At 42.5% G+C, this 16507-nt stretch overlaps 1 protein-coding gene across 1 annotated transcript in view; it reads right to left on the bottom strand.

Moving 5' to 3' along the window:
* Positions 1-16507, bottom strand: part of LOC310649556 (integrin alpha-D-like) — a 68712-nt gene that overhangs the window by 31153 nt on the left and 21052 nt on the right. The window contains exons 7-16 of the mRNA XM_083378072.1: positions 15586-15731; positions 13111-13261; positions 12238-12388; positions 10802-10887; positions 9685-9751; positions 7437-7499; positions 3442-3584; positions 1704-1847; positions 285-491; positions 79-209 (exon numbers count right to left, since the gene is read on the bottom strand). Of these exons, the coding sequence (XP_083234198.1) occupies positions 79-209; positions 285-491; positions 1704-1847; positions 3442-3584; positions 7437-7499; positions 9685-9751; positions 10802-10887; positions 12238-12388; positions 13111-13261; positions 15586-15731 (1289 nt within the window). The remainder of the gene's footprint in view (positions 1-78; positions 210-284; positions 492-1703; positions 1848-3441; positions 3585-7436; positions 7500-9684; positions 9752-10801; positions 10888-12237; positions 12389-13110; positions 13262-15585; positions 15732-16507) is intronic.

Genomic DNA, 16507 nt, shown 5'->3' with positions numbered 1-16507 from the left:
GCAGCGGGTTGGACTAGAAGACCTCCAAGTTCCCTTCCAACTCAGAATAGAATAGAACAGAATAGAAACCAGACTTACCTTAGAAGCAGCACTTGCCCATCAGCCCCAACAGCCAGATCTGGAAGCCCGTCTCCTGTGAGTTCCGACCCCCCGTCAAGAGCTTGACCAAAATACTGCAGCCTGTTGGGCAGGATAGAAGCTTGGATGCGCTGCAAAGAAGAACCATAGAGTAAGACGATAAAAAGGCAGAGGGGTGAAAGGGACGTGGGCAGCTGAAGGCTCACCTGGCTAAAAACATTGCTGAGGGATCTACTCGTCCCTTGGAAGATGTACACAGCTCCTTGATTCTCGTCCTCCAGCGGTGCCCCAACAGCCACATCTGTCCACCGATCCCCGGTAATTTCCCCGGCTTCTGCTATGCTGGTTCCAAAACGGCCCAAAGGGTGATGGGGCTCCCCTTGCAATTCCTTGCCACAGAAAAATGTCTCTTCCTGGGAAATGGGGTGAAGGAAAGGCGTGTGAATCGGGCGGAAAGCATTTTCTCCAGAAGTCATTGTGCCTGGAGGAAATCAAACCCCTTAATAACAGCCCAGCATGGATTTCTGTTCATTTCCCTGCCCCTCCCCCACCCCAAGATATGGTTAAAAAAATGTCGAGATGGTGTCTGCAATGGCACAATGAACGCTTCACAATGCACATAAACAAAAATGGGCATTGTTTGGCACTGCTGCAGCTGCCATCTTGACACTTTTGACCTTATCTTGCAGCCACGCCTGCGCTGCCGCGCAGCTGAACCAATCTATCATTCGGTTCACAGCTACAATGCTCTGTCTTTTTGATTCTCCAACAACTTCAGCTAAACACTGGTGCTTTGTCTCAGGATTCATTGTCGCTAGACTCGGCCTAGCTGCTTGGAAAAAACGCTGAATGAATGAATGAATGATGCTTTTTAAAATTGATGCAAGTCCAGTTTATATTATTCTGGAAGGTTCCAAGGCTCTAAATGCAACTCATTCCAAACTCATCAATGAAGGCGAATATATGTGTCCCGGGATAAAGTTGCAGGATCCAATCTGGGTCAGTCACTGGGATCAAAGGGTTACTATTCCGAGCTTTCAAACTCGTACTGGAGCTCCTCCTGAGGGAACTTCTCTTTACCAAGATGTGTGCTCTGGGCTAGTAGTCTATGTGTAGTATTTATGTTGTGCCTGGTTGTTTGTGGTTTTTTATTTGTTAATTGTAGTGTTGATGGCCTGCTATTAAGCCATTGGCTGTTGTTTCTTTGTGCTGCCAAGTCCTTGGCTCCTAAGTAGCCAATGAGCTGGTGGTAAATCAGCACCTCTGTTGACTGACAAATGGCCTGTTTCCCAGGCTTCAATAATTTCCCTGGCTACCTTTGTACCTACTCGACCAACAATCTTAGTAGCTGTCCTTGTTCATTGCAATGTGAGGCTACCGACCACTCACCGAAGCTAACCACCATTCTTGCAATCTGGTGGTTAGCTTCTCCCCATTCCCATCTTTCCTACACAGTCATAGGCGCTTGGAAGACTAAACTCTGGTCCCAGTGACTGACCAAGATTGGATCCTGCAACATTCCAAATTACTGAAAAGAAAACCTAGTCCAGCCCAACCCAACCCAGCCTAGCCTCAGCCTCAGCCTCAGCCACAGCTCCCAGTCCCCAGTCCAGTTTTTTACTTACCTGCCTTTGGCAAACATAGACCCTTCCTCCTGCAGTGCCATCATAGTACATCGGTGCGCCAATGAGGACCAAGTCAGTATTCCTGTCTCTGTCCAAGTCCACAGCACACAGGGTAGCCCCAAAATACGAGCCGATCTGGGGGGACTTTAAAATTTCCATTTTTAAAAAAATATTTGCCTAGGATCCCCAAGTCTGAGCAGTTTCTCTGCCTGACGCCCCCCTCCCTTTTTTCCCTTTATCCACTGTGTGTCCCAGCAAAGCCTCCGTTGCCAGAGAGAGAAAGGAAAGCAGTTTTGCACTGATGATGTTACCTAATATGGTAACGAAACATCTGCAAGGAAACCACCAAGCTCGGAGAAGACCAAGGACTCCGAAAGCAACTTGAAATTTAGCATAGGACCTATTAGCCAGAGGCTGCAGTCAAAGCTGGCAGAGTTTCTGATCCATTGGAGTACTTAAACTCTTTGCGGATAGATAGTTGTCAGGTTTCCACTCAAGAATATTCAGATTTAATTGCTCCAATGTTTCTAGAAAATTTCTTTTTGGGGAGCTCCTGTAGGGCATTTAAAGTGGTTTTAAATAGCAGCTCTCTGATTTCGTGAAAGGGTATACTGTATGTTGAGAGGATCAAACTTCTCCTTAAATCTGGAGAGACTAAAAAAAGTTGAGGTTTAGTAGGTAGCCACAATGCTTTAGGGTTTTATTTATCCAAATGCTTGAAATGTTTAAATGTTTTTCTGGAATTAAGGAATGTAGCTTCAGTGGGAGAAAAATACAGAATACTGAATAACAGAGTTGGAAGGGGCCTTGGAGGTTTTCTAGTCCAATCTTTTGTCCAAGCAGAAGACCCTATACCATTCCAGATAAACATCTGTCCAGTCTCTTCTTAAAAACCTCCAGCGATGGAGCACCCACAATTTCTGGAGGTAAGGTGTTCTACTGATTAATTGTTCTAACTGTCAGGAAATTTCTCCTAAGTTCTAGGTCAGTGATGGCGAACCTTTTAGAGATCGAGTGCCCAAACTACAACCCAAAACCCACTTATGTATCATCGGGTGACAGGTGGGCATGGCCAATTGGGTGGGCGTGGCTGCAGTGGTAACAGCAGACTGGGTGGGACTAAAAAGTTCAATCAATCAATTCCAACGTTGTGAGATTTCTTTTTTTCTGCCGGAAGTTGAAATCGATTGAACCTTTTTTTTTTTTTTGCAAACGGCGATGGAGGCCTAAAGCGAAAAGGTTTTTAAAAGCCCAGCTGAAGGCCCAGGACTGGGGTGATGGCATGCGTGCCCATAGAGAGGGCTCTGCGTGCCACCTGTGGCACGTGTGCCATAGGTTCGCCACCACGGTTCTAGGTTGTATCTCTGATAAGTTTCCATCTTTTCTTGCCCTCCTGTGCTTTGGAGAAAAGGTTGTCCCCCTTTTCTTTGTGACAGCTTCTCAAAGATTGGAAGGCTGCTTTCAAGAGAGAAGTCTTCTTCTCCGGTTGATGGAGCGTACGCCCAATCAAAACACACTTACGAGCTAAACCAGGGGTAGGCAACCTCGTCTCTTTTATGACTCATGGACTTCAACTCCCAGAATTCCTGAGTCAGCTATGCTGAGGGGAAAGAGAGAGGTTTCCAAGCTGAGCCATGCTGACTCAGGAATTCTGGGAGTTGAAGTCCATGAGTCATAAAAGAACCGAGGTTGCCTACACCTGAGCTAAACCATTCCCGCAGGTGATCAGCCCATTTACCTGCTTTAAAGACAGCTCTGAGGTCCGTTTCCGCTGCCCTCTCTTTTGGTTGAACCAGACCACTTTGCCCATATGTTGATAACGCGGGGCTCCCACGACGAAGCTTGTCTGTCCATTGACTTGAACTTCCTGAATTGAATAACCTGGTGAGGACGCAAGAATGATCAAGGAAGAGGATGAGACAAAGGCACGCTGCTTATTGACAGTTTTATAGAAGGTATTCTCAACTAGCCATGAAAATCCAGATGCTTCTGGAGTATGCTTAGCCCAAGATTAAAATTAGCCACAAGCAACTGTCTCTGGCTGTTAAGAACAGTTCCTAGACCTTCCTTTCTTATATCCTCAAACTACATTTTTAAGAGAGATCTTCCTTATTTAAATTTCTTTATTATTTAAGTTTCAACACCATGCGTTATAATACAAATTAACGTGAAAAGGAATTGCAAAAGAATAAAGGGGCAAAAGAAATGCACCAAACAAATATAACCAAAAGCAAGCCCTGACTTCATTTTTGTACAGAATATTAACAATACAACCACCTCATAGAACATTTAATCATAGGGCTGGAAGGGACCTTGGAGGTCTTCTAGTCTGACCCCTTCCTAAGGCAGGAGTCTCATACCATTTCAGTCAAATGGTTGTCCGATCTATTCTTGAAAATCTCCAGTGATGGAGCACCCAAAACTGCAGGAGACAAGCTATTCCATTAATTGCTCTCACAGTCGGAAAATTTCTCCTTACTTCTAGCTCAGGGCTTTTCAACCAGTGGTACAGGGTACCACCTGTGGTACATTGGCACCTGGCAGGTGGTACGTGACCATCCTAGAAAAGTGGTAGCGGGCGAGGGGAATGAGCACCGCACAAGCCTGAGCGAGAGACAGCTGGAGCTGCAGGGCTGTCAGGGCTCAGAGGAAGCGCCAGGATCAGCACCAGGCTCCAGCTGGAGCACGGCGCTGATCCTGGCGCTTCTGCTGAGCCCAGAAGAAGCGCCGATCAGCTGGAATGTTGCAGAATCCCCAGGGTCTTGTGATTTACATTCAGATGCTTGGCAACTGATTCATATTTATGATGGTCACAGTGTCACAGGGTCATGTTTAAGTGACCAAAACCTGCTGGAACCACCCAGCAGAGGGGGTGGGAATAAAAACCAAACACACCCCCACCCCACCCCCGCTGCCAATCCTCAACAGAAATGCTCACAACAATGAAAACCTCGGACAGGAGGAAGAGCGCCGCCAGATGGGCAGGCAGGTGTCTTGCTCAGCTGTGGCTTGGGGGACATTTTTTTTCAGTGCCATTGTAACTTCAAACAGTCACTAAGTGAACTGTTGTAAGTCGAGGACTACCTGTACATTACTTTTTTCCTTTTTGGGGGGGGTCATCAAGTTTTTGACGCTAGGCGACTGGTGATACTCAGATGTTGCCATATCCTAAAAGTGGTACAATGGGTGAAAAGGTTGAAAAGCCCTGCTCTAAACCTCTATAGAAATAAGACCAACAGATAAAGCAAGGGTCCCCAACCCCTGGTCCGTGGACCAGTACCAGGCTGTGGCATGCCAGCAACTGGTCTGCACAAACAAGCAAAGCCCCATCTGTGGGATGCAGGCAGCACACAAAACCGCAAACCCTCCGGTCCGCAGAAAAAACTCTTTCCGTGGAATCGGTCCCTGGTGCCCAAAAAGTTGGGGACCTCTGGTATAAGGTACCTGCTAAAACTCAGTATTTATTAAATGTTCTTCTCTTAATTTCACCTAAGAGCCAGTAAGATATCAAATGTAAATAATCTTATTTTTTAAAAGCTAAAAAATAATTAAAAAAATCCCTAGCCATCTCCAATCAAATGTTCAAAACTCAAAATCAGAAGCTGGCTCTTCTCTTTATCTTGTAAGAAATCCATCAGTGGCTCTATCAGTGACCCTCAAATTACAGAGGAGTTGAGATTCGTGCTTTCATCAGACCTACCACACTTGATCTGCAAAGCTCTGGATGACTTTCAGATCTCAACAGGGATCATTCAGAGTTTGGCAGCCCAGATACGGCGGGCCCACAGTTATTGATTTATGCATTATTTATTTTATTTATTTATTTTAATTCCATTTATATCCCGCCCTTCTCCGAAGACTCAGGGCGGCTTACAAGTTTAGCAGTAGCCTTCATTCTATGTATATGCCTGCTTGTTAGGGCTTTCACACCCACCCCAAGCGGCATTATTACAAAGTCAGCTTATTGCCCCCAACAATCTGGGTCCTCATTTTACCTACCTCGGAAGGATGGAAGGCTGAGTCAACCTTGAGCCTGGTGGGACTCGAACCTGCACTAATTGCAGGCAGCTGGTGTTACTTAAGGAGGCATCAGCCCACTGCTCCACCAAGGCTCATTAATCAAATTGATGTGAGGGATCCTTGGTCCGCTCTGAGTTTGGTTGCTTTTTTGCAGACCTTTCATTACCCAAACTGGGTAACGCCATCAGTGCTAGAAAGGAGTAGGGTTTACTGTCTGTAATGGCTTGTCCTGTCTGTAATGTATTGGGCCTTTTACTTGAACTGTTTTCACCTGTCTTTGAATGGTGTTTGAGATTGCTTAATTAGGGTGTCTGTGTAACGGTCGCTGGATGCCCAGACACGCAGTCTCCAGGAGGATCATTGGCTGGCTCTGGGGTGGGAACAGGTTCCTTTAAACCTATTGGCCGCCGCCTAGTGGCCAACCGTATAAGTAGCTGGGTAGAAGCCTCTGATTCAGTTCTGTTACTACAATAAAGCAATGTTCCTGTTTGAACCCTCTCATCTCACCTCCTGCTTCCAAAGAACTCACTACACAATACTGTCAGTGTTGCTAGCGGTGGTCTTAGAGATTCTTTGGTTGGGCTGTTTACTGTTAGATTGTTTGGCAGTTCCTTGATTGGGATATTGTTTACTTCTTGATTGTTGATCTGATGTTAATCTTGGTATTGCTCATCTGGATGTTGATTACTGGTGGGGAGGTGGGTTGTTGTTGTTTTTTTGCTTATTGTCTCTTTTCTAGAAAGGGCAAGTGTGACCATCCTAGATCAAGTGAGGTCCAAAAACACTAGGGAATGTGACTTATCTTTGTTATTCATAGTTACAAGCTTTGCAGCATCCCCATTGTTGTGTACCGGGTTCTCTGCTTGAGTGAAGAGACGAGGCGAGTGAGTTCAGGCAGGAACATGCTTTTATTGAGAACAGGAACTGAACTGAGAAACAGGGCTGCAAATGTAGCTATTTATGCCCTGGGTGGCGGCCAATAGGTTTAAAGCAAACTATTGCCGCCCTAGAGGCAGCCAATGGCAGCTCCGGAGACAGGCTGTCTGAGGAGCTGGGAGCCGTTAGCCAGCTCCTTGCTCAAACAACCTTCCAGCATTCAAACCCACGTGGTACACTCAGTAAAACAAGGCCCAATACATTACATCCATGATCAAGTGATTACAGTTCGAATGCTTGGCAACTGGTTCATATTTATGAACTTTGCTGTGTCCCAGGATTACGTGATCAAATTTTGCGACCTTCTGACAAGCAAAGTCAGTGGGGAAACCAGATTCACTTAATAATCAGGTTACCAACTTATCCACTGCAGTGATTCACTTAACAGTTGGGGCAAGAAAAGTCATAAAGTGGGACAAAACTCACTTAACAAATGCCTCACTTGTATCTTTTAACATTTTTAACCTTAAATTATTCTGGTTTGGCTTAATTTTATTGATTAAATTGTACCCTTCCTATTCCTGTGTGGCAAGGACATCAAGCCTGCCATGAACATAACATACACTTGCTTCCCCATTCCTGTGATCTGCTACTCAAGTTGTCCTTTTAAAAATATATTAAAGACGTCATTTTTGCATAGGGTCGCCACCTTGAGTTAATTATAAAAAGTAATAAAGTTGGGATGCAAATAAATGAATAAATAAATTTTGCAGTCTGCCCAGCATTTCCACCCAGAATGGATCTAGAGCAATCGTTTTACTCTCATTTTACTCTTACCAAGATAAGCGGATTTCCAATCATTTGTGGAGGTGGAGATATTGATAAAAGTCTCATCACCCTAACTTCCGGTGGCTCCGCGGCGACGGAGGGAGCCTTCCCGGGCTGCCCGCGGCTCAGCTGGTGTTTTTTCGCCCGAAACAGCGCCGATCAGCTGTTCGGGCGAATCTGAAGCCCCCTCCTCGGGAGAAGAGGAGGAGGTGAGCCCCCAGGTGGGGGTTGAGTTCTCCGGGGCCGCCTGAGCTTGGAGCTTGGGCGGCTGAAGGATTGAACTCCCCCGTAGCCTGGGCTGCTCCCAGCTGGCTAGCGTCTCTGCTCCGGACTTCATGGAGCAGAGCCAGGCGTCTGCGACCATCCCTGCTTGAAGGAGAGACTATGAAAGGGAAAGAGCAGGCAGAGCAGTACAAGAGGGAAAGATGAAGAGATGAAGAAGATTTTATTTTACTCTCAAGCTTGATGGACTTTGCTTAAAATTTAAAGTGAAAGTGCGTCACAATTGTAAGTAAAAGATGGCGGCTAAACCTCCCCCTAGAACTTTTCGGAGTGCTGGAAATTCTCCGGTGCAACAACAATCATTGCTGCAGGCGTTGCATTCTCCTGATGTATTGACATCGAAGGATCTTGAAAAACATACCCAGTTAATTTTGGAGTCAATGGGTGTTAAATTTCTACAGATGGAGGAGAAATTGGAGAAATTGGAGCAGAGAATGGAAGAAAGGATGGAACAGAAACTTAGAGAAATGAAGGTAGACATTTTGTCCTCAGTGCAAAAAGTTGCTAAATGTGTGGAGGTGCTGGATGATCAAGTGCAAGATTTGATTCAAAAGAATGCTTTATTAGAAGCAAAAGTATTGGAAATTGAAGATTTAAAAGACAAAATCGACAGTGAACAGAGCTTGGCTCAATTTTACCAGATGCAGTTTGCTGTGAGAATTAGAGGCCTAAAAGAGAATATTAAGGAAGATTTAAAGCAGCTGGTTTCTGAGGCTTTTGAGGGAGTATTGAACCATCCAGCATCTGAATTAAAACAAGGTATGGACAAAGTGTTTCGTGTGAATTCGTGGATTGCTAAACAGAGAAAGTTGCCTAGAGATGTGGTGGTTTATTTTGTAAAAAGGGAAATTAGAGATGAAGTTATACAAGCTGCCTACGATACCAAAGTTGTGATTGCTGGTCAACAAGTTTTGGTTCTAAAAGAAATTCCTCCAAAGATTTTAAAGAGAAGGAAGGATTTTATATTTCTTGTGCAAGAGCTCAAGCAAAGAGATATAAGGTTCAGATGGGAGATCCCAGCTGGGTTGAGCTTCATGTATGATGGCAAAAGGTACTGTTTGAGTAATGTGAAGCAAGCGCATGATTTTTATAATAATGTCTTGAAAGTAACCCCATCAACACTTCTGGAAGCTGCAGAGGGATCTGGAGAAGGAGAACATCAAGAGGATGAAGATGCACAGATAGACGAGAAGGGTACAGGAGGAGTTCAAGCTGCAACTCTTTTGGATGATCTTAGAGAACAGAGGGTGACGCGTGCTGCCTTAAAACGCTCAAAAAAGGAAAAAAAATAAGATCAGTAGAAATCTATGGAACTTCCACAAAATATTTATAGTTAAGTGGTAGTTGTGTTTTTTTTTTAAAAAAAAAAAGTTTTGGGATGCTATGTATGGTAATAGATTTTTTTTTTTAATTTGGAATTAATGGACAACTTACTACAGAGGAAGAGGAAGAAAGTTTTGTGGGTTAATGTGGGTTAATTTGTGTAAGAACTATTTATTAATGTGCAAATGAGAATATGTTAAGGTAATAGTGAATTGTGGAAGAATATAGATGGGAATGATGCTAGTTTTCTTTTATTTTAGTTTTTTATATATATTTAGTATTATTAAGGATTGGTTTACTATATACAAGCTAGAGAGTGATGGATTTTAGAGTTTATAATTGTTAGTATATGATTGTTTATGATTGCCTTTTAGATATATACCTTGTATTTTGCTCTGGGAAGTCGGGGGGGGGGGGAGGGGGGAGGAGGGGAAGTGGAGGGGGGGAGGTAGGGGAGGGAGGAGGGGGAGGGGGAGGGGGGGAGATAGGGGGGAGGTAGGGAGGGGAGGAGGGAGGGGGAAGGTGGGTTTTTTTAAAGGAAAATTGTATTTTATAAAACTTTTCAATAAAAAAAAAAAAAAAAAGAAAAGAAATTAAAAAAAATAAAAAATAAAAAAAAAAAAAAATAAAAAAAAAAAAGTCTCATCACCCTGGCCGTTGAAAAGGAAGAGTCCTCCAGCCCAGTCATAGGCTCCGACTGCCCCCAATATGGAGCCATCCTAAACCAGCAAAAGAACCAGCAAAGCAGAGAAGACGTTAATAAAACAAAAGGAAATAAATCCTTCGGATGGAAATTGTTATCTTCCTCCTTTCATAGGAAACTAAGATATTTTGATTTTTCTTTTCTACAGCCCACCTTTAATAACCTCTAATGAAAGAACATGGAGAAGAGCAACAAAGATGAAGAGGGGACTGGAGGCTAAAGACTTAAAAAGAACGGTTGCCGGAATTGGTCTAGTTTATTGAAGAAAAGGACGAGGGGGGACATGATAGCAGTCTTCCAGTATCTCAGGGGCTGCCACAGAGTAGACGGGGGGGTCAAGCTATTCTCCAAAGCACCTGAAGGCAGGACAAGAAGCAATGGATGGAAACAAGGAGAGAAGCAACCTAGAACTAAGGAGAAATTTCCTGAAGTTAAAACAATTAACCAGTGGAATGATTTGCCTCCAGAAGTGGTGAATGCTCCAACACTGGAAGTTTTTAAGAAGAGATTGGATAACCTTTGTCTGAAATGGTATAGGGTTTCCTGCCTGAGCAGGGGGTTGGACTAGAAGACCCCCAAGGTCCCTTCCAACTATTCTATTCTACTCTACTCTACTCTACTCTACTCTACTCTACTCTACTCTACTCTAATTCTACTCTAATTCTATTCTATTCTATTCTATTCTATTCTATTCTATTCTATTCTATTCTATTCTATTCTATTCTATTCTATTCTATTCTATTCTATTCTATTCTATTCTAACCATGTTTGGGACAAATCAAAATTCAAAATATCCCTTACTCTGAATTAGCCAAAGCAATGTACCTCTATAGAAATCAGGAATCCCAAGAAGTCTAATTCTGCACACTTTCCTTTCAGGCATTGAAGTCCACAAAGACTAAGGCCTCCACCGATGATTTGTCCAAGGAAGCCCACTAATCTTCATTTCCACAGGCATTTAATTCTGAATTATTTTCCCTCTCTCTTTTATGTTTCTACTTAAGTCTGACCTGCTACTTATCAACATCTAATTTGCATTGGGGAACCTGAGATGAGGGTGACTCACCTGGGTGTGTAAGGCACTGAATCCGTCCTGAGACAACTCTAACTCGAAGGACTGAGAGCGGTTGCCAGTGTTCTGGGACTGAGTACCTGCAGAAGAAAGTTGGAAAAAAGGACATATGAGCATCTCTGAGATGCTTCTACTGGATCTGAGGGTGGACCATGCTTGGATAGGGGTTCTAGTGGAGCAGAAGAGGGCATCAAGTTGACTGAAAGAAATATCGAACAATTCTTGCTATCTCTTGGTGCAACCTGAAGACTTTGGGGAGGTAATGCTGTTGGAGCAATGGCAGGCCAAGCAGATGGATTATCTGTCAACCTAGTTCTGTTCCATTGATTTCAATGGAGGTTTACTCAAAATATAGATAAATCTGGAAACAGATCACATTTTCAACCAGCAACATCAAGGATGGATAGAAAGATAGAAAGAGATAGATAGATAGATAGATAGATAGATAGATAGATAGATAGATAGATAGATAGATAGATAGATGATAGATAGATAATCATATAGATAGTCCAACCTATGTCGCTACCCATCAGTAGACCTATGCTCATCTGTATACTGGCAGTCCTTGACTTATGACTATAACTGAGGTTGGAATTTTGGTCATAAGTCATTGGGGGTCAAACAAGTGAGATGCCCACATGACCACTTTGCTCAACGACTGGAATGCTGGTGTTCTCATTTGCAGTCATTAAGCGACTGCATGGGTTGTTAAATTGAGAGACTGAAAGACTGAAAGGATGGCAGCCCACGTCTGTGTGTGTAAGGGAATTCCCATGGTAGGCTGCAGAAATGAGGCTGGAATCTTTATGATCCCAGCTTCATTTTGCTATCCCCCCTGCAGGAGTTCCCCTCCCGTCTGTGTGCAAAAGGGAACACCAACACTGGGTCGGAGAAACAAAGCTGGGATCTTTGGGATTCCAGTTTTGTTTCTCCAGCCCACCACAGGAATCTTCCCCCTATGCATCTGGGAGAGAAGAAAGCCTTTGGCAAGCAGTAGTATCTTGCAAACTTTCCTGCTGGCTTTCCCACTGATTTTCTGGGGAAGCCGGCAGAGAAGATTATAAATGAAGATGATATGATTGTGGGGTGCTTGGCAATCAGTTGTAAATGCAAACAGACTGGCAAGCACCCAAAAGGTGATCCCATGACCCCTAGAGTGGTGCAGCAGTCATAACTTTGAGGACTGGTCATAAGTAACTTTTTCTGAGTCCTTTGTAACTTTGAACGATTGTTAAGTGACCAGTTATAGATTGAGGACTGCCTCTACTGCAGAAAGTGGCTCACAAAAGTCAGTCCTCATGGCCGCTGAAGTATCTGGATGAAGAATCTAACAGTCATCATGACTCTCTTTGGCATTTTGACTGGGGTGGGAATCCATTTTGAGCTCCAAATCCTAGCATTATTTTTAGGCAAACCATCAGATGTCATACCTTCTATGGCAAAAATTTTGTTCTGGAGATTGTTCTGGATGTCCTTGAGAGCATCAAAGTTGTTCACGGAGAAAACATAGTCCACAGAGGGTTCTGAGGCAATAGCCATGAGTTCTTCACGAGCGGGTCCTCGTGAGAAAGCTAACCCAACCTTGATGGCATGCACGAAATGGCGAGGGGAGACAAAAACAGAGACTTTTACTGAGAAATCACCATAGTTACTCTACTCACAGTAAGGATTCTGCATATTAGTTGTCTTTCCCTGCACGTGTAAAGGAATCATGGCAACACATTTTGAAGAGCTGCCTTTTCTTGCTAGAGTGAGACAGAACAATACAATTCCCTCTGTACCATCTGTTCATATTGACTGGCAGCTCTGTATATTGGAACGATCAGAAGAAAATTGCATGTTCTGATTTCCTTATATAGGTAGTCCTTGACTTATGACCAAAACGGAGCCTGGAATTTCCACTGTAAGTCATGATGGTAATAAGTGGAGGTGCCCACATGACTAGACCTGATTTTATGACTTTTTTTTTGCAGTGGTCGTTAAGCAAATGCCATGGGCATTAATTGAATCAATATATTCACATCAGCATTTATTTCCGGAGACCAGCTTGAAAGACTGGAAACTAGTAAAAAATGTCACAAATTGTAGTCACTGACAACAGAACGCTGCAACGGTCCGTAAAGGTGAGTTAGTTATCAAACACCCAAAATGCAATCATGGAACTATAAGGTTTGTGTTGTGCAGCTGTTCAAATTGCAGAAGTGGGTCATAAGTTGCTTTTAGGGAATCCATCATAATTCCAAATTCTTAAGCAACCAGTCATTAAACGAGAACTATCTATAATGTTCTGCTAATGTTCTCACCCCAATGGCAAAGCGGATAATGTTAGCCCTTTGTGCTTCTGGAATCACAGCTTCATATTCTAGATCTTCTGATTTTTGTCCATCAGTTATCACAATGAGAATTTTAGATGCATCACTGCGGGCTCCTTTATTGGGGAGAAACATTTCACGCCTAAAGAAAAATGTAGTGTGTTAAACTTCTGCCTTCCATTTCTGAAAACACTTTCTAAAGATGAATGCCCCGCAAAGAAAAAAGTAAAAGTCTTATAGACAAATTAACAAATATTCAGTACAAGTCATTTAAGAATCAAAATTAGGGATGAGCATAGGTTTGCTCCATGCAAAATAAAGGCCCACCTCCATGGCCCTTATATGAACATTCTTTTAAGAACTAGGAAACTGTTACTCTGTTATTCCTCTGCGCCCAACAATTGTTGATAGTCAGATCTCTTCAAGAAGAGGCTGTCCTAAAACAATTAAGGTCCTGAGCCCTGCAGGGCATCAAAGATGGCAACCATCATTTTGAAAAGCACCTGGAAGACAGCTGGTAACCAGCCCAGCTCCCAAAGTGGTGGCATTTTCTGGACAAAATGAGATCCAATCATACAACCTAGACTGTTATTCTTGAGATCAGCTGTAGCTTCTGGTGGGTTTCAAGGGATGTGCCACGTACACCACATGCTAGCAGCGCAACTGGGAAGAGGCTGATGCCTGAGTGACACTGAAGATAAGAAAGACTCCTAACCAAGGGGTAATCATAATTAGTATAGCAGTTGAGGCACTCCTGGACATGGGTATAATCTGCTTCTTGAGGTTTTAAAAGAGCCTGACCCACTTTCTATGCAAATCATCAGAGCCGATTAATTCAGAGGTCTCCAAACTTGGCAACTTTAAGACTTGTGGACTTCAACTCCCAGAATTCCTCAGCCACCCTGGCTGACTGAGGAATTCTGGGAATTGAAGTCCACAAGTCTTAAAGTTGCCAAGTTTGAAGACCCCTGCGATTAATTCATAATGAGTGAACTTTTTTGCATATCAAATCCTTTTCTGGCAAAAAGCAAACAAAGAATTACCGTTCAACCTTGCTCACTGACTGCCTCATTTAGCGACCGTTCAAAATTATGATGGTACTGAAGAAATAACCTTACAGCTAATCCTCATGATTATAGCCACCTGCAGTCAGATGATTGCGATTTGTGTGTGCTTCACCACCAGCGTTCAACAAGCAGAGTCAATGGAGAAGCCACTGGTAAAATCTCAAGTGACAGTCATATGGAGGCTAAAACATACAGGGAACGGTTGCTGGAATTGGGTATGTCTAGTTTAACGAAGAGAAGGGTGAGGGGTGACATGATAGCAGTGTTCCAATATCTCAGGGGCTGCTACAAAGAAGAGGGAGTCAAGCTATTCTCCAAAGCACCTGAAAGCAGGACAAGAAGCAACGGATGGAAACTAGTCAAGGAGAGAAGCAACCTAGAACTAAGGAGAAACTTCCTGACAGTTAGAACAATTAACCAGTGGAACAACTGGCCTCCAGAAGTGTTGAATGCTCCAACACTGGAAGTTTTTAAGAAGAGACTGGACAGCCATTTGTCTGAAATGGTATAGGGTTTCCTGCCTGAGCAGGGGGTTGGACTAGATGACCTTCAAGGTCCCTTCCAACTTTATTGTTGTTGTTGTTGTTGTTGTTGTTGTTGTTGTTGTTATTATTATTATTATTATTATTATTATTGCAGTGATTTATTCAGTGACCATAGCAGAAGTGAGATTGTAAGTCTATTGCAGTCACATGTTTTACTTAATGACCACGTTGCTTAGCAATGGACTTTTCGGTCCCAATTGTGATCACTAAGCAAAGGTTACCTACATACGGTATCTATTTTTGAATGTATATTTTTGTTATTGTACATAAGGGCGCAGTAGCTCTCTGACCTGTCAGGATCTACTTCTGTTCCTGGATGAAATTGCATTTGACAACCATTGGAGTCATCAAGAGGATATCAATTTTCAAAAAATCTAGTTCAATCTATCCAAGCTGATCAGCTTATCTCTGCATATTCCTAGGAAATGCAAATTAAATTATTTCATTCCTTTACTGGTCCAGTATTGTTAAACATAGGAATGTCTCAATATAAAAGATAGTTTAATACTGCTTCCCAATGAAAAATCAAATTGCGAAAGCTTTTAAATTCATTCCTGTATCATAAATGATGGTGCAATTGCCTTTTTAAAGTTGTGGTAAAATAACTTGAATTGAGGTCCAAAACCCAGGAAACTGGAAGAATTTGATTTAAAAAAAAAATCTGCAAGGTTTGATTCGCAAAATCAGGATAGCAGCTGTCATCATACAACTGTTTTCTTTTTTTTAAACCATACCCTGCATGGATCCTCTTTTAAATGCAAGTAAACATGAGCATTCTGGGTTAAGCAGCTGAAGCTGAAGTAAATACCAGCATGTTGTGTTAAATTAAAAAGAACCAACCAGTGAATACTTACACCACTTTCTGGATATATGTAGCCGTGCGAGTAGCTCCGTAGAGCTGTCTGATTGGTTTAATCAAGTCAGCTGGATTTGGAGTAGATTTGAAACGGAGGAAGTCAAAGTGTTCTTGATATTTCCCCGAGTACTGGGACAAGCCAAACTAGAGAAAGGGAGAGAAGAGAAGAAGAAAGGAAAGAATGTAAAAAATTCTTATCTTAAAAAAATGTTATCTTTTATTTTTTTTTATTTAAAAAGTTTTACAATACATTTTAACTTTAATCCCCCCTCCCCCACCCCTATCCAACCCTCCCTATCCCTCCCCCCACTCCCTCCCCCCCCCCCCCCCCGACTTCCCAGAGCGAAATACAGGGCATAAAATCAAAAAACAAACATAGACACCCTTATGTTATCAACAATAAACTATAAATTCTATCTCTCTCTAGCTCATATAAAATGAATACAAACAATATTAACATTACAAATAAAGTAGAGAAAAAAAGAGGAAAACAGAAAAAAAGCTTTGCTCAAAATAAATTTCCCAGTCCTTATTCATATTAATTTCAAAAAAAAAAAGAAAAAGAAAAAAGAAAAGAAAAAAAACAAAAAAACTTTCACCTGCTATTTACATTCTCCCACCTTTCTCTAATTTCCAAACAATTTCTCAGTTACACGCCAAAAGCGCCTATCTCTGTTAGTCTTAATAATCTCCAACCAAACTAAACTACGATCAAAAATAGTTCTTGCATGTATCACACCAAATGTCTCACAGTTCCAAATCATCCTTAAATTCAAATAAAAGTTCAAATACAAAGAATATATATAAAAAAAAGATTTAGGCAATCTCTAAGACAACTTGTTATTAATTAGGAGCTTACATACCCATTCTTAGTTCAACACATACTTTAAATCCATTACCCTAATATACTTTTCTAGCAA

The sequence above is a fragment of the Vipera ursinii genome (assembly GCF_947247035.1).
Source record: "Vipera ursinii genome assembly, chromosome: Z".
Classification (NCBI taxonomy): domain Eukaryota; kingdom Metazoa; phylum Chordata; class Lepidosauria; order Squamata; family Viperidae; genus Vipera; species Vipera ursinii.
Note: the sequence above shows the minus strand (reverse complement) of the source record. Positions and strands in the feature narration are given on the sequence as shown.